The sequence below is a fragment of the Nothoprocta perdicaria genome, unplaced genomic scaffold, assembly GCF_003342845.1.
Source record: "Nothoprocta perdicaria isolate Ctin4 unplaced genomic scaffold, notPer1 scaffold_12, whole genome shotgun sequence".
NCBI classification, from domain to species: domain Eukaryota; kingdom Metazoa; phylum Chordata; class Aves; order Tinamiformes; family Tinamidae; genus Nothoprocta; species Nothoprocta perdicaria.
Genome location: NW_020454316.1, coordinates 6,794,090 through 6,812,209, shown reverse-complemented (window position 1 = coordinate 6,812,209; position 18,120 = coordinate 6,794,090). Strand labels below are relative to the sequence as shown.

At 43.1% G+C, this 18,120-nt stretch overlaps 1 protein-coding gene and 1 non-coding gene across 6 annotated transcripts in view; both read left to right on the top strand.

Annotated features, from left to right (window-relative positions):
* EEF2K (eukaryotic elongation factor 2 kinase) overlaps positions 1-13,612 on the top strand; it is a 28,304-nt gene extending 14,692 nt beyond the window's left edge. For all 5 annotated transcript variants that reach the window (XM_026053977.1, XM_026053974.1, XM_026053975.1 and 2 more), the window contains 13 exons: positions 236-407; positions 1,501-1,650; positions 3,458-3,590; positions 3,820-3,947; positions 4,562-4,763; positions 4,957-5,024; positions 5,744-5,821; positions 6,654-6,716; positions 7,914-8,048; positions 9,022-9,210; positions 9,645-9,769; positions 10,511-10,689; positions 11,246-13,612. In XM_026053977.1, the coding sequence (XP_025909762.1) occupies positions 236-407; positions 1,501-1,650; positions 3,458-3,590; positions 3,820-3,947; positions 4,562-4,763; positions 4,957-5,024; positions 5,744-5,821; positions 6,654-6,716; positions 7,914-8,048; positions 9,022-9,210; positions 9,645-9,769; positions 10,511-10,689; positions 11,246-11,355 (1,732 nt within the window). In that variant the 3' untranslated portion in view covers positions 11,356-13,612. The remainder of the gene's footprint in view (positions 1-235; positions 408-1,500; positions 1,651-3,457; positions 3,591-3,819; positions 3,948-4,561; positions 4,764-4,956; positions 5,025-5,743; positions 5,822-6,653; positions 6,717-7,913; positions 8,049-9,021; positions 9,211-9,644; positions 9,770-10,510; positions 10,690-11,245) is intronic.
* Positions 13,613-15,226: 1,614 nt separating this feature from the next.
* On the top strand, positions 15,227-15,308 carry TRNAL-AAG. Its single transcript has one exon. It is a non-coding gene; the product is annotated as a tRNA-Leu (tRNA).
* The last annotated feature ends 2,812 nt before the right edge of the window (positions 15,309-18,120 follow it).

Sequence of the window (18,120 nt, the reverse complement as noted above, 5' to 3'; positions counted from 1 at the left end):
ACGGGCCATTTGGCGAGTCCCAGCCTTTCATATGGGATGTTCCTTCTGCCCTCACCCCAACTGTGCGGTGTTTTTCAGCCAGAATATCTGTCTGCATAAGTGGTATAGGATCAGCTCTGCACTGAGGATAATGCTGATGTCATGGCTTAGCTCTTTCCATAAATGCAAAAACATGAGGAATATTGAATTTAAATGCTCAGTTTTCCTTTCATCAACAATTTTATTCTTCTTTCAGGAAAAAGCTGTCCAACTTCTTACACACGCAGAACTGGAAAGGTGCCTACAACTATGTAGCCAAGCAATACATAGAGAGTGTAGGAAGGGATGTGTATTTTGAGGATGTCCGACTTCAGATGGAAGCAAAACTGTGGGGAGAAGAGTACAACCGGCACAAGCCACCAAAGCAGGTACACTCAAACRTCTTGCTTAGCAGAGATCAGCCTTGCCCTTCTAATGGGTATGCTTTCCAATGAATTTAGAGGGGATTAGCTGTTTAAATTCCATTAAAGTTAATTGCTCATATAAATTCTGCCCTACTGTGTTCTCCATTAAACTGCAGTTGATTTTTAATGAAGTAAATGCAGAAATTGCTTTTCTCATCCAAAGTCCCAATCTGCATGCTTGTGCATGTCTGACTGTTCTCAGCTGTTGACACAAGACCAGAATAAAAGTCTCTGCTGTTTCAGATATTTGCCCAGCTGCTTTTCAGATAACCAGGACTGTCACAGAATTTATTGCCAGCAGCAGTCTGAGCAATCACTTAACTCTTAGTGCTCCTGGAAGGTTAGATGTGCCCAAGTCTTGTCAAGGTATCTAGGCTGGCATTGATTTCAAGGAGAGCTGAGAACCTGCATGACTTTACAAAGCTGTCCTATGCTCTCTGCATGCAGATTCCTGAAGACTTTCCAAAAAGTAACGATGACGACGCTTTGTTTCTTTTGAATGTCTCTGTGGAAATCCTAGTACATTGTTTAATATACAAAGCATTCAGCAAGATGTATGAAAACTCCCAGGCTAAAAGTAGCGAAAAGTAGGGAGTGCATTTGAATATGTGGACTATATGTAGTGTGTTGCATCTGAGAGTCACCCTCGGGTGTGGATGTAGTTAATAACTACTTGTTTCATAGCAACAAGGTGAGGGATAGAGTGAAGTGCACATAGAGGAATGTAGAGAAGTTTTATATGCCATGGAAAAGATGAAAACTGCACGTAAGCAGGGGGGAATTTCTTTAGGAATATGTCCAGGACAGAGGGAGGAGATGAGGCAGGATGCAGAGRGATGTGTCGCAGAAGAGAGTTTCTGTAACTATTTAGAAGTTATTCTTTTGAATTTATGGAATTTCCCMAACAATCTGTGAAGCAAATGATTTGTCCCTCCCTCCTCCCTGATCTCTTTGTTGAACAAACAGATCTTAGCAACTCACAGCTGGAGAATTCACACATGCTTTGCTCTGCAGGCAGTATTCTGTTAGTCACTGTTTGCTTTCCTTGCCTTCCCAGGTGGATATAGTACAAATCTGCATTATTGAAATGAAGAACAGACCCGGAAAGCCTCTGTTTCATCTGGAACATTATATAGAGGGCAAATATATCAAATACAACTCAAATTCTGGTTTTGTGCGAGATGACAACATTCGTCTTACTCCGCAAGTGAGGCTTTGCTTGATGTTTTCCATAGCTGTCTGCTGCAGGGAATTTCTTGGCTGTGCCTGGAGGTCTTGCACTTCTGCCAGGAAAGGAAACTGCAGGCTTTCCAGTACAACACCAGATTAATTTCTTTTTTGCARTATGTGCGCTCCTTATTTGGGGCTTGTTCTTTCAAGCACAGAGTACTTTTCTAATGCATTTTAGTGTCCGTTGATTCTTAGTTAAATTGAAGGTACTTTATGCTCTTTAGAAACTATAAGTCCTTTCACACAGATTATAATTGCAGGCATCAAAACTTTTCAATGTTACTTCGAATTAAAGAGAGGGAGAGAACTCTTACATATTAAGTACTAAGTCGTATTCTACTGCCTCATAGTAACATAGAAGAGGAGGGGAGCAGTTTTGCACCCTGTGTAAATAGATGTGCACCTCATTTGCATCGAAGGATCTAGTTCAGATAAAAGTACTTGAATAGGTGAATCTGGGATTGATTATAGGGGGAAAAAACCTTCACACTTCAAGTGACTGAGAGTTCTTGATTCTCACAGAAGAACTTTTAAAATACTTGTCAGTAATGCAAATTGATCAGCATACCAAGGGTACTGGCTTTGCTGTCTTTATGTTTGTTTTTTCCCCTCCCCTCTATTTTAAAGTATTTGTCACGTTGCTTAACAAAGGCAGAGGATTCATGCTCTGGGCTGTCTCTTGCACACTGAGTGAGTGCTAGGCTTCCTCAGGTTGGGAACAAAATGTTCTGTGGGTTTTGCTGCAGTTACAGTGTTTGTCTATCACCACCAGCCACCTCCCCCAGGCCTGGCAGAGCTTTTCTGGAGGCCTTCCCAGAAGATTCCTGATGTCTCAGCTTTTTGCCAAAGAAGGCTTATTTATTTATTTCCTTTAATATACCTGACATTCTTGAAATGCAGTTTCTAAAAAATATAAGCATACATTTCAGTATCCTGTATGTGAGTACGGAGCCAGATCAGTCATTCAGGAGGACCTCTCAGAGATTACACTGGGAGAGGAGAATTCCAAGGGATGCTCATTTTCCTTTTGCAAGATGTGGCAGAGCTTTGCTCCTCTGTGGAAGGAGGCAGTGTCCAGAGCCAGGATGTTTATGCAGAAGCAGTTCTGCACTGGCTTCTGTGCTGCTGCTTTCCATGCAGTTGTATTCTGCCCAGAAGTCAAAGCTGCAAGTGAGAACAGAATCCCTGAGGGAGGAAGGAGATACTGAGTGATCCYGTCTTTGTTGCATGTCCCCATGGCTGTTCCTCCCCTAGTCTCTCCCAGCCCCTCTGAGTTGGGGGCAGGCTAGAGAAGCAGTGCCACAGAGGCAAGATACTCCTTTCCATCYGGGAGATCTGCATTCAAATTTTGCTTCCCTGTTTGGAGATGGGGAAAAATTTCTTCTCTACCAACAAATACTTAGCATTAAATATAGTCACCTCAGAGGATACAGTCTACAGGACAATATTCAGTGAAACAATTTATTAGAAACTCAGTGCTTCTGTTAGTCTGTAAAGGTTGAAATTAAGGTCCAAGTCCTGCTTGTTTGACTGATGTGACTTCACATGAGCCAGTCAACCAGCATTTATTCCAAAGGATGATCTCTGTGTGATTCTSACTGCGCATCATCTAGTCTAGGGCTAGAAATCCGCTACATCATTTTGGCCTTGCTTTCACTTTGCTTTCACCATGCTGGTTTTACTGGCTCTCTTTCACAAGTGGAGTTGTCCAGTTTCTTTGGCTTTGGTAAATAAGTGTCAATAGAGATCAATGGAGAGTTTTGTTATACTGTGTTTCCTTGCAGGCCTTTAGTCACTTCACCTTTGAGCGCTCAGGACACCAACTGATTGTTGTTGACATCCAGGGAGTTGGAGATCTCTATACAGACCCTCAGATCCATACAGAGAGTGGGACGGACTTTGGAGATGGCAACCTAGGTAAATTATTCTGTGTCCACGCATGAAGTTGTTCATAAGATACTGTGAGTTTTGTAAGTGGGATTAAAGTTAGGCATGTATTACTCAATGTTGCAGCACTTTCATGAATAATTTTTATATGCTTTTTTTGAAGCATACTTAGTCTCTGGAAATTATACAGACTTAGAGTTTGAACAACAGATCTTAAAACTGTGTTGTTTTTTTTTTTTTTTTCCCCTGAATGCCATAGGTGTTCGAGGTATGGCCTTGTTCTTTCATTCGCATTCCTGCAACAAGATTTGCAAAAGCATGGGACTTGCTCCATTTGATCTTTCATCCAAAGAGAGAGATGCTTTGGATTATAATAACGAATTGCTTGTAAGTAATTGACTAGAAAAAGGAGGAGAAAAAGAGTATAACTGAGCAATGTGTTTGGTTTACTCTAACTTTTAAAAGTCCTGTAAATAAAATTCAAATATGGTATTTATGTGACAGATAAAACTACCGTAATAACAAATGTTGTAGTCTAGAGCTGAATCGTCCATTCTTGGCTCTGAATTCATGATACTGCTTTAATGAATGAGAACCTTGTAACACATATGATGTTTAGGATCAAGATGAGATTTGAATGCTGAAGTTATTAGCTTGAAGACCACAAAGCAAGTGATTTGGGGAGGAAAAAGAATTAAATTGCTGATCTTCAGTGGATCTCAACTTCAATAATAGTGGTGGAACTATGAATGCAGAATTCATCTAGTCCTTGAAAGGAATCTAAGTCTCTCTAAACAGAAATCCCCTGGCTATAATAATGCCAGGATTTCCGCTATTTTGAAGGGATATGCTTTAAAAATAAATAAATATGCATGCACGCATGTACTTATATCCTACTACCTTTGTAGAAGATACCTAATAAACATATTGGCCTTTGCATCGTACTTGGGATAAAGAGAAGGGAAGCATTATTGATGTCATTTTTCTTTTCATTTGCCAAGAAATCTGCTCAGACCGTTGTGCGTGGCACAGAGGAGAGATGTGGGAGCAGCCGGGTGAGAACCATCTCCGGTAGCCGCCCTCCTCTGCTCTCCCGCCTGTCTGAAAACTCTGGAGATGAGARCATGAGCGACATGGCATTCGACTCTCTGCCCTGCTCACCTTCCTCAGCAACCCCTCACAGCCAAAARATGGACATGCTTAGTGAGTGAGCCTCGTGTATAACCGCCGGATTCCTGGGCATTTGGCAATGACTTGTTTTATTTTGGGGGGTTTTAAATAACGCCTTTGAGATGCTGCTATGAAAAAGTTCCTGTAAAAGCAAGGTTATGATGCCTAGAACTTTCTTCTCAAGTCTGTTGTTCTTAAAATAAGAAGCAAATGTTTTTCTTCCTAGACTGGCCTGTGTTCAATGAAGTAGACAACTTGGTTCACAAAGACTACGATCAGCTTGACAATCAAAGGGTGAGTGACAGAAAATGAGATTGCAGTTTCTTAAAGAAKATAAATGGCCACCAGTAGGGGTTTGTTCAGGAAAGGCACATAAAGGCTCTCTGCCTGCTTTCGATGCACATTGCCTGCATCTGTTGTTTTTAATTTATTAGAAAAAGTTTGTTTTAAAAGCTTTTTTGTTTTTGTTTGTTTGTTTCCAGAGATTTGTTTGCATCTGCTATATTTTAATAGGTAGTACAGAGCTCTGTTTACCTGTTATGTTGTCTCTCTGGAGCTTTTGCCAACTTAGTGGTGTGCAAGCTAAACAGAATGCCCATTGATTAGGTCCCCATGAATACTGGCACTGTGGGCTGTCAGAGAATACCCTCTAAGGAAACTACCAGGAGTATTTTGAGGACATTTTCCTACAGGAGGGCCTGAGTTCCAGGAACAAAAACTACCAGTTGTTGTTTTTCTGTTACCTGGCTACTGACRAAGCCTGAAAACTATATAAAGTGGGCTCTTGGTCTGATCTTGCATGCAAGTCTTTGAATTCTAAGTATTTAAGAGGAAATATGAGCTTGCACTGGGCCTTCAGGRTCATTAAATCCTGTTCTGTCACAGACAGCACAACTTATAATCCTTTTCATCCTCTAAACCTATATGGAAATTAGATGAAGATTATGGAAGATATCCAGCCAAGAACTTCACAAAGGCTAGTGGTGATGCTGTGTTGCTTTGTTCTTTTATAGGATTTTGAAAATGGTGGAGACAGTGGCTATCCCAGTGAAAAGAGAAGTGAGATAGAAGATCTGGATCACAAAGAGAGGGTAAGAACTTAATCTGACATTAGCAATTGGCTGAATTTCTTATTCTTACTTGAAGCAAATCCATAGAAAATTATGTTTTATTCCTCTTCATCTAGGCTTTTGCATGAAGGAAATAGTTGGAAAGAAATTCCCACAAGCTGCAAAATTACTTATTCATTGTGGATGTTGATGATACTTTAACAAGAAAAAGACTATTTGTAATGAGAAATTTAATTTCAAATGTTGATTGCAGGTTTGGGGGTTTTATTGAAGTGTTTTGTATTGCATTGAGAACCATCCATTATAACCAGCTTTTGTCATATGAAATCTCTGAGTAAGACTAACTTTCACACTCTTTTACCCTCCCTGCCTTATGTGACTTTATATGGCTAGAGATATCACAGAACTCAATGTTTATAGTCAGTTAATAATATACAGCTTTGGAACTCCTGTGAGTCAGTTGGTTACCCTTTTAAAATACAAACTTCTAAGGAATGTACTTTGACCTGAAGATCCTAGCTCCATGTTTAATTGSTAGATAGGCAAGAGCATCCTACTTCCGAAGATACAACCCCTTTTGTACCAAGAAATCATCTTAGAGGGTGGGTAATGTGTTTGCTTTAGAATAGCTGTAGTTAATCTAGATTAAAGCCTGTCTTTTGCAATATTTTTTTAACCCATCAGCACCTTTTTTTKGGGGGCGTATCTGAACATCACTGAGAGAAGAGAATTCAGTGAAAACTCTTTTCATTACTGTTGCTATTACTTTTGCTGGATTGGGATAGTCCAGAGGGGTGACTGGTACACATCAGTTGCTGTAAATTAAGTGATGCAAATCTTTACGTTAACATAGGGCAATTCAAACAACAACCGAAGACATGAATCTGATGAAGACAGTTTGGGAAGCTCTGCAAGGGTAAATAAAGCAGCAACATTCATTGACAACTGAGTTTTCCACTCTGTACTTTGTTCCATTCATCTGCCATCTAACTTCACATCACAGTGTCAGATGTCAGTTTTCTTTTCCACTGACGAATAATATCTCTATTAAAAATAACCTACCCTTTTACATTCTCTTCTTTTTCTTTTGTTACTAATGATCCCTAGTGTAAATTAATAATTCTGCATGGGTTTCTCACTGTTTCATATTTGAGGACTGAGAGAAGAAATCTGCTTAACTAGAAGATATTTCCTTTTTGTTTTTTATTTATGGAATTGCATCCTATACATGGTGGGATTACTTCTTTTCAAAACTCAGTGTTTCAGATGTGTGATGATAACTGCTTGCGTTATGCATATTACTTGGGCTGGGGAACCTGCTTCTATATGTTTGCAAAATATAGCCTTTAGGATAATTAGTTCCTGTGTCTAAAAACAACTCTCTCCTATATGAAAAGAGGGGAAAAGAAAAGTTTTGAGTACAATGAGTATTTCCATTAAATGTGCTTTTCAGAATTTAATTGTAGTGATTATGTATTGATGTTTCTGAAAATTGAAAGAGCTTTAATAGTCTCAAGATCAGTGYCAATAGCCTATTGTATTATGTTTCCTCTATGTGCCTTCAGTGGCTTTCATTTTGATAGCATTATTTTTCAGATAGTTTTTCCCATCTGCCTGTTATTTAGAGAGGAGAAAAAAAAAAAAAAGATTTGTATTGGACAACCTGAACAACATTAGTAYAATACATGTATGTCCATCATCTTCTGAATTGTTACTGAGACTCTTTCCATTTTTCTAGCTTTGTTGATTGTAAGCAGTATTTAAAAATTTTATTTATTTGAAATACTGACCAAGAGAGTATGGGTTTAATTTTATGTGTATAGGTAGCCTCAATGTTTACAGTGTGACTGTTCAGGTGATGGTTTTCATGTGTGTGTATCTTTTGGTTCAGGACTTAAAGGTGATATTMAATATTTGATGTAGCGCATAGTAATGGAGACCTTTCTTTGTTATAGTGAAAAATAATAACCACTACTAATGTGACTTTTGAAATCAGTATCTTGATTTATGGTATTTACTAATAAGCAGTATTTTTTTTCTGTATGGTGCTCCATATGAATAGTTTGAAAACTTTTAATTTTAGATATAAACGGTGGTAAATTCTGTATTTTAGGTCAGTGTGGAGAAATGGAATCTCTACAACTCTTCCAGAGTCCATGTCCACAGACCATCTTGTGTTGCACATGAAATTCAGAGGCTTAATGCATTAGAACTTGAAAAGAAAATTGGGAAGTCAATCCTTGGGAAGGTAGGATGAGTCTAATAATTCTAGTCTTTCCRTCCAAAAAGAAACATTTTATATTTGTTCCTTATATTTGTAGCGGTGCCTTTCTGCACTAGTTATTCACATAGCAAAAAGAAATATTATGCCTATAGGTTCCTGTTACTTAGTTTTATAAAGGAAACCTGACTCACTAACCCGTGACTTCCATATGCTTTTGAACTTGAACTTGTGAGCCTTTGTGGGAAGGACCCTACTGTTGATTCRTCTGCCTTGCCGCAGGTTTCAGGCAAAGAAGATAAGCGCAGTAGGTGCGATGCGCCTGATGCCCATGCACTGCAGGCAGGCCTGTCTCGGCTCCGCAGCAGTGCTAGTGTGGACCAGCTCTTTTTGCCCCAAACTGCCCAAACAGCTCAAATGTGAATTAAGATTGGACTTATGCATGGGCTTAAGTTCACACTCAAAACACTGTGTAGACCTGCCCAAACCTCAAATGATTTTCCTTGCTTTTGAAAATAAATCTGCCTTTTTTTTTTTTTTTTTTTTTTTTTTTTTTGAGAGTGAGAGGCGGGGTGGGGGGAGATAACAATTCCAATACACATTTGAAATGAAATCTTGCTCCCATTGAGGCTTCAGTGGTATCAGAATTTCTCTTAGAATAAGAGATTGTCGTTACTTTTTGTATTTCTGGTTAATTCCCGTCCACTGGGGCCTTTCTGTAAAGAAATGCCTGTGAGCTGGGTCACTAGAGCCTGTCCTCCTGGCTGGTGCGTGAGGAGGCTGCAGCCTGCAGTGCCATCTAGCCAAAGTGACTTTAATTACAACTGCCTCCTAGAAGCCTCCAAGGCCCCAGCAGATATGCAGGAACTAGCACGTGCCCCCTGAGACCTGGTGCTCTGATGYGGTCTGGATAACCAAAGAAATGTACGGGCTAGTAGCTTTTGAGCAGTTGGAGCTACAATTCATGCTGGTTCATCTTCCCTGTACGCTTGTGTTCTAGGTTCATTTGGCCATGGTTCGCTACCACGAAGCTGGACGTTTCTGTGAGAAGGACAAGGAGTGGGACCAGGAGTCAGCCCTGTTTCACCTGGAGCACGCTGCCGACTGCGGGGAGCTGGAAGCCATCGCTGCGCTAGGGCTCATGTGCTGCCAGCTGCCCCATCACATTCTGTCTGAGGTCACTCTGGAGGTAAATAGGAAAATCACAGAATAGCCAAAATCCAGAACTGTGCTCCTTCAGGAGAAATAGTCTAAGTATTGTAGGAAAGGAAGACAAAACGATAACCATGGCTATGTTTTACTGTAGCCACAGCATTAAAAGTTCCTCTTCAGGGAAACAGATGGCTTTATAATTAAGGACTTGGACTAAACACCRAAGAAGCTGTCTCTTCCTGGTTTTGCCAGAAAATCACTGTGTAACATCAGGAAGTTTTTATGAAATCTTTATCTTCACAAAGATTTACTGATCCAGCCACTTAACTTCTTGTGGCTGGGCCTGCTTCTCAGATGTGTTAAATGCTTGTAACAGCTACTGATGTGGAGAAACTGTATTTACTGATAGAGGAAACAAGGCATGGATTTACATGGAAACAACCATTTTAGAGGTTTTGTTTGTTTTACTAGGACACAGAGGAGAACAGAAGAAAAGGATTTGATTACTTACTGAGAGCAGCAGAAGCTGGAGATCGACCTTCCATGATCCTAGTAGCAAGGGCATATGATACGGGTGTAAATCTTGCTTCAGACAGGTACTGTGCATCACTGGGTAAGCTAACCCGGTGTTATTCACACACACAAAAAATAATGCTTGCTGCATGTTTTTCATTCATGTAAAGATTTGTTAGTAAAAATGAGACTTTTTTAGAGATATTTCAAGTATATCCAAGTATGAATAAGAACAGAGGTTAAATTATGATAACAAAGTTCTGCTGCTGAATATCTGCATGTGTATTGTCTCCATCTGCATGTTTGGATTTAGTCCTGATACCAAGACCAAGTTCCCTTTCCCTGTGGTATACAAGGGTGTGTTTTTTGTTTGTTTGTTTGTTTTTGCTCTGAGGTGGATGTTAAAACTTCCTTGGTTTTAATAGGAGCTATATCCTTTTCAGTGCTGGGAAAAAAAAAAAAAACAGTCTGAAATGTGGTACTTTAAAAAAAAWATTAGTGAAATGAGCTCTGTGCAAGTTACAAATAAATGCCACTCAAAAACCATATGGTAACTGACAGTGAATGCTCAAASCCTGGAGCTCAGCAGGACACTTCAATCTGACTTGTTCTCATCTGTGATTGCTGTATAACACGGTCCCAGCATGATCTGTTGTATTTTAGCCTCACGTCATTACACTTGTACTATTATCTCCCTGAGAACACAAATTTTCTTGAAGAGCTCTAGGGCTGAGGGGCTGGTGCAGGGTTTGATCCTGAAGCTCCAATGCAAAGTGTACTTGTTTCCAAAGGKAACTGTCTTCAAAAACTGTTTTTAACTTCAGAGTGCGGGATTGGAAGGAGGCGCTGCATTGGTACAATGCTGCCCTGACCATGACTGACTATGATGAGGGCGGTGAATATGATGGCACTCAGGATGAGCCTCGATATCTGCTCCTGGCCAGGGAAGCAGAGATGCTAATGATGGGAGGATTTCACTTGGACAAAGATCCACAGAAATCAGGTGAGTCCTCTCCTCATTTTTGTTTCTGCAATCAGTAATCTGTCATTTCCCCTCACCTACCCAATATGTATCCCAAAAATACCTTTCCTGATTCAGCTGTTACAAAACGTACAGAGAAGTGTCAGTGTCCAGAGCTTGTGGATGAACCTACAATGCACCCAAGCAATATATAGTACTGAAAACAGTGAAAGAGATTTGGCTGATGTCAGGGATGGTGGGTGGTTCCAGCTTCAATYTTGTGACATGCTGAGTCCCTTGCAAGCAACCTTCACTCCCTGTGAGGCCACCGACCTGCAGGCTGCTGCTTGTATTTTGAGGTACCAAAGTAACTGCCAGGTTGTGCACAACACTGTCGGCAACCAGTCATATAACTCTTGAGGTGGAGCAAAAGCCGGGATCCCAGCTGATGCAACTCTGCTGATATTCATAAAATACACAGTTACACCCACAGGTCAAATTACAGGGCCGGATCTCAGTTTCCCTTTTCATACTTCAATTGCTTCAGGGTAAAAGGATGTTTTTCCTTTACTAACATGCCTGATATTTCCTCCTGTAGGTGAACTGTACACTGAAGCAGCAGAAGCAGCAACAGAAGCCATGAAAGGCAGGCTGGCAAATCAATACTACCAAAAAGCTGAAGAGGCTTGGGCGATGATGGAAGAATGATATTGTAATTAGGCAGTTCTTGTATATAATATTTTTGTAGATGTATTATTAATGTTTACCGCTAAAAGGATATATTTTTATGTACTGTTACCAGTTTTTGTTTTTATATTTTAGTTTTCTGACTTTGAGGGAAGAAATCCAAATATAGGTATTATGTAGGGAACCCTAGTGTACTTCCACCTTTGTTTTAAAATTGTAATACCAGTACAATTGAGCTTTTATATATTCTTAACTATTATGATTTGTTTGAGAAAAGTGAAGCTGACATCTGTTTACATTGCACATGTCCAGCTTWTTACACAGCAAATGATCAGTGTGTTTACGTTTCTTCTCCTGTATGTTTTCCTAAATACACATCGTGTCTTCATTTTTGGTCTATCTCAAGTTTAGTTATCCTTTGCATGTAAACATAAATTTTCAATTTAAGCATGTAAAGCATGCAACTACTCTTAATAAGTGGTCCCCTTCTATGAAGCTGGTGTTGATTGACTCTGATATTCTTCTCTAACAAATTTCAGATCTAATCTTTACATTTTGGGGGGAAAAATGGTGCTTCTAATTTGGCACCCTGAATATTCAGGGTGGGATATGTGTTTATTCATTATCAGCAGTATGTGTGTTATGATCAGAACATCACTAATGCGAGGTGAGGCATCTAGCTACCTCTGTTATTTCAACATTTTTTACAACATAATAACCTAGCTGTTTAAATCGTGCTCATCTCTGATTTATCCAGTGACAAGACCTGTAACATATTGGTAGTATGTAGCTATCTTTACAGTGACATCTCAGTTGCAGTGAAGCTGGATCCTCTCACTTGAAATGGTGGGAAGTGAATTTTCATTTTGAGGGACTTTTGAAAAAAGTGTAGAGAATGTTTATTCATCTGTTTCTGTGTATAGGGAAAAAAAAAACTTGTCTAAATAACTTAATGTGTCTGATCTGTTCTCTCATGGCTCATAAAGTAACTTCACATGATAGAGTTTGATAGATTTGAGCTGATCAGCGAAGAATATACAGATTAAACCAGATAATTTATTTAATACTACCTGTGGTACAAAGTTTATTTCCCGTAGTATTAGATATTCATGTTCTGGAGTTTTGCACCTATATTTTAGTATCTTCTCTTAGCTGGCTAAATTTCCTAAAAGACCTTCTCTCTTCATGAGAGACAGACTTGCTGTAAATGGTAGTTGAAGAAAATTATACTTTTGCAGGTTTTGAGGAGAAAGCATTATTATCCCCAGACGCTTGAATTTCTGTACCCTGTTTACATGCTGCTAAACTAGTAAAGGGAAGACAAGCACACCATATTGAATTATTGCACAAAGGTAAGATTCTTCCAAATCCAGTTATATTCCAAAGCTCCAGTGCCATCAATATAGCTGTTTTGAAAGCTGTAGTCCTATTTCCTGGTCTTGGTTAGCAGTAGTTTGTAGGAGATGAAGACAGAATCTGCCCTCTTGCCTGTACTTTTCTGAGGATGTAAACTGGCATGAATGAGGAACAACCACCATGGAGTGCTGAAGGATTCACAGTGCTCCTCAGCCTCGCTCTAGCAAACCTGTTAGGTAGGTAACTAGCTAGGTACTAAAACGCTCAAATTTTGTGCCTAATATGCTGAAATTGAATGGAAATCTGTATTGTCACAACTTAGGTAAATGCTTTAAGTGCCTGGCCACAGATGTGTGGATGCCTACAGCCCTTCTTGGATGTGGCCTTTTGCTATTTCAATTCATAGCCCTTAAGCATCAGCTCTTCATGAAAGGTAAAACACCCCTCACCTCTGAAATCAGTTGAACAATCATAGAACGTTTTGTGCAGAACYGATACCATGCGGGCACTATAACATGTACCAACAAGGGATTTATTTTCCCTGTGTGGTGTTGATGCCAAATCTTTGAGATTTTTTCCATGAAAAAGAAGCACACTTGTAATAACCCCACCAGTTTTGTAGGGAGGAGATTGAATGTGTCCATCTAAAATGTAAGTAAAGGAGTTAAGAGTATAATTGTTGAAACTCTTTGACATAGTTTAATTTGATAATTTCTGTTCTTGCTAAAGTTGCCCACAGCTGTCTGTAGACTTGGTGTGTAAATATGGTCACAGCTCTGAAAAAATATAATGATTAATACTTCACTTTCTGTAAATGTTACTTTTTTAATGATGTAGACTGCCTTCTGTCTTAAGGTGGTATAATATTACTTAGTTCTACAATAATTAGGAGTTCGAATGATTTAAGAATGAAACTGGTTTACAGTAATTTGCACAACTCTATGACATTCTTTTGGAGACAATATGTGTTTGACAGACTTGGAATGATACTGCTCTGTGCTGTATTTTTAATGTATTCACAATGAAAAATAAAAAATATATTTTTAAAAAATGTGAAAATAAATCTAAGGCTCAGCCTTGCAAAACTGACTCAGATGCAGCATTCCTGGAGGTCATGGGGAACAGGGCTGGATGAGGACCGCAAGGTGGGAGCCTTGTTGGGGTGTCAGACACGTGGGTGCTGGTGGCCTGTGCTGCGTGATCATGTCCTTGGCTTCATCTGGCTTCATTCAGGAAGGTGAATAAGGGTTCTGGAGTTTTGCTCATTGCCTTAAGGGCTTTCTCTTGGCTCTTGCTTTTTTTTTTTTTTTTTTTTTTAATTATTATGTACTTTCAACAGACCTAAATAAGTGGGAGGAAATAGATGTGCACCAAGAAAACTCATATTTTATGTGATGTATTATTTGCATTTGCTTACATCCGTAATGCCTGTACCTAGCACAGGACCCACCAAGCCCCGCTCCCTTGCAGGGCTGTTAGAGGTGTCTTTATRCCTCCAATCTTTGCCTAGCCCTGCGGAAAGCAAATAGTAAATGTTTGGCTTGGATGATTAGAGTGGGAGAGTTCTTATAATAGGTACAGTATTTAATGATATACTGTCCTCTTCATTGTGTTTATTCCTTCTTTTATAGCAAACTGTTCTGGTATTAGCCCTTTTAAAGGATTGCAACTGCAGCCTATACTGTTGCTTTTTATTATCTTAAGGCTGATGATAATTCTCCTGTATCGTTTCAACGGTCTGAAATCATTCCCTAGCAAAGGCACTTTGCGATAATGCGGTCTCTTAGCACAGCAGGCACAGTGCAGGTGCGGCCAACCCAAACTTCTCCCAGTTTTAGAAAAGAAGGGCTGCCTGTGGCTCCCTGTTTGGGCTCTAGGCCAGCGCTTCTGGGGGTGTCGGGCTGTTTTYGGGTGGAAGTTTCGGGGCATCTCGTCCTGGGGACAGGCTCACAGCGTTCCCCCACACCGGGCTTCCCCCTGTCCTYGGCCTGAACAAGGGCAGAGTGTGGCTGGTCGGTCCTTGTTCTCTGCTTCACTCCTGCCTCAGGGAAGCAATGTACTTACACAAGTAGCCTGCGTTACATGTGAGTTTTCCAGTGAGTTCCCAGGGGCTGGAAAAGCTGGTGGGGCCCGGCACCGCTGCAGGGACCGGGAGCGGGGCGACGACAAGCAGCACTGCAGGCCACCCCTTGCAGCGTGGCATCCACGTGGCAGCTCCCGGGAGGGCTGCGCCACGGGCCACAGCCACGTCCTGTGCTGGCCCAGGCCCACAGGGCCTCCCCCGAGCGGCAGCGGTGCCTCTGCCAGGGCTCTGCGCCGCTGCCACCGCAGCAGCAGTGCAAAGGAAACGACATCTTTGCTTTGGACCTGTAGAAGTACAGCTTAAGTGTGTGGTATATATGGGCGCGGCTGCTAGGACCTGCTTTTGGAAAGGTGGGGGGGTGCTTAAATTAATATGTAAACCAAAAAAGAGGAAAAACGTCCCAGAAAGGTGGGGGTGCACAGTAGTGTGCGCGCCGCAAGCGTTGTGTATGGCGGTAGCGTGGCCGAGCGGTCTAAGGCGCTGGATTAAGGCTCCAGTCTCTTCGGGGGCGTGGGTTCGAATCCCACCGCTGCCAACGGTTCCTTTTTGCGCCGGGCGCAGAGCCGCCTGCCGCGCGGGCGGGCGCGCCGCCGGGCATTGTGGGTAGGAGGAGGAGCGCGGCGCGCACGTGCCGGCCGCCGCCGCGCCAACATGGCCGCCGCCTGAGCGCCGCCCGCCGCGCCGCACCGCGTCGCCGCCACCGGAGCAGGGCCGGGCCCCCGCGCCGCCCTGCGCCAGGTACGCGGCCGCGGCGCCCCTATTGCCGCCTCCCGGCGCCGAGGCAGCGCGCGCGGCCCGCGCCCAGCTGGGCTTTGCCTCCCGGGAGCCGGGGGGCGAGCCGGGAATTGGGGTGAAATCCGCCGTTATCGGGGCCTCTGGGCCTGGTTGAAGGGTCCGGGCGGCGGTGGGGGCGCTGCGGCGGCGCCTGGGCCTCGCTCAGCGCGTGGTGAGCGCGGGCCGCGGCGCAGGTGGTGCCGACCTGTCCCGCGGGTCGGGGCAGGCCGCTCTGCTCGCGCCTCTCCCAGGATTTTGTAKTAAAAAAGGACAGTCCTGGTGCCCAGGTACCTTCCAGGCCCGGCCTTGGGCAGGATTCAGCTGCTTCATCACTGTGTTTTTTATTATTTCATTTTATGTTTTTGCCCTCAGTGCTTTGGACGCAGTAACGTCTCTCTTCACTGGCTCTCAGTCGGGGATGTTGTGGGCAGCTGCTGAGCACTTTCCCCCGCCCCTGGGGTCTTGTCACCTTCCAGGGAAAACTGTTCGTGTTTTGCCTCCTGTGGGATGCTGTTAAGTTTAGTGATGTGCATTAACAACCTTGTGTTAATTGATTTGCAGCTGGAAAAGCCATTTTAAAAAGAACAACAACAACAACAACACCAGGGAAAACTGTTCGTGTTTTGCCTCCTGTGGGATGCTGTTAAGTTTAGTGATGTGCATTAACAACCTTGTGTTAATTGATTTGCAGCTGGAAAAGCCATTTTAAAAAGAACAACAACAACAACAACAACAACAAAAATGCATAAAAGGATAATTTACAACAAATACTCGGGTGATTGTGCCAGGTTAACGTGCACAGCTTAATTCTGTGCAGTTATTCTGATGTCTGCTTCTCTGATGCCCACCCATGAGGGCGAAGGGCCCTCAGCACGGGCTGTGTCTGTGTCCCTCCGACGGAAGCCGCTCTCTGGCTCTTGGAGCATCCCTGCAATGGCCCAAGCCTCGTAAATGCTTCGGGGACACATGGCTTCCTGTTTATATACTTGCCATTCTCTGGTCTAAGAACCACTAGTTAATTTTTATCCTTAAATGAGTAAGGAAAAATGTAACTTATGTAATTAGATGTTTTATTTAGCCATTGACAGCAGGATTCAGGAAGACATTTCATGTAAAATTATGTAAGCGGCCTTAGATGAGGGACCAGAAACTGGGTCCTTCAGGTTAATTTTCTGTCACTCCTTGGCCTAGGAAGTCCCAGTCTCACCAGGTGGAGTAACGTGCTCTGGAGAGGCAGGCCAGGCACGCGGAAAAGGCAGGGAATGGTGCTGGTTTCCAGGCCTGCTCTGGGCACGGAGGGCGAAGGCCTGCTCTCGCCCTGCGGTGCCGCCCGTGTCGGGCGCGGGGGCAACGGGTGGTGGTTGCATTTTGGCAGAGCCCGGGCTGAACGTGCTGCGTCAGGGCGCCCCAGGGATGTCCCTTTAGCACAGCGAGTTTGTGCTTGTTTCTGGGGAGAACCCAGTGCCTGATAGCAGGAGACGCGTCGCGCGCTCTGGTGTCGCCTTCCCGGTTATGCCAAACCGCCCCAGCCCTCAGCTGAAGGTGCAGGCATTTCGCTGTGAAGGTTTTGCATTTCTGTGGCCTGTTTCCAGAGGGGAACATGGGGTATTAGCTGGTAACGTTTCAGACGTGGCTGCGGGGTGGAAGAGCTGGGGAGACGCTGGCACAGGGCGGGATGGGCAGCTGCAGCTCCGCGCTGCAGTGAGGAGGGCTTTGCTGTTGAAGAACCTGCAAGTGAGCAGCATGGAGCCGTGTTTCCATCCGGCACCGCGCGGGCGGCGCAGACAGCCCGGGGTGGTCTGAGCAGAGGCTTGTTCCTATAGGGTGTTACAGCCCTGTGCTCTGCTTCTCCAGAGGGTTTCTTGGACAAAGCTGCGTCTGTAAACATGATGCTTAGAGAAACCTGCTTCTTTGCTGTAGGTTGAGCTGGTTAAATCAGGCAACCGACTGAGTAGGTGGAAAAAAATAAGTAATAGGTGGTGGCTTCTCTCACATGCTGTGTTTTGGCAGCTGATCTTGGGCTCTGCCTCATTCCCTGTTTCTTGCTCCATAGGAGGCCTAGCAGAGAAACAAGCTGGGAGCAGCAGCAGGAGCAGTTCCTGAGCATAGCTCTGTGTTTATTCTCTGATCTTTGGTTCTAACTTTTCTCCATCAGTTTGTGAGGATTTGTTTTTTTTATGGTTATCTTGAGCAGCAGTAGCTGCTCCACCGTGTTTTGAATGATCTGGGCCAAGTAACATTGTTGCAGTGTCATCCTCAACAGTTCCTAAATCCTGCTTTGTTTGATTTCAGCAGGAAAAATCTCTCGTAGCTTTAGCTGAGGGGGCATTTTTGTCTAAAGCTTTGACTCAGGCCTGGCGCTGCCTCCCGCACATGCTGCAATTGAACAGGGTGATTTGTTTATTTTTTATGTTACAGAGCAGCTACAGCTCAGTTAATAGCATGGCCTGTTTTCTTTGGGACGACCTGGAGCCCGGCCAGGCCCTGCTCCGGGTGCTGCGGGGGCACCAGGATTTGTCCAGGGCTGAAGCTGCGGCTCCCTTTGGCGCAGCCCTGGTAGGGCAGCTGATAAA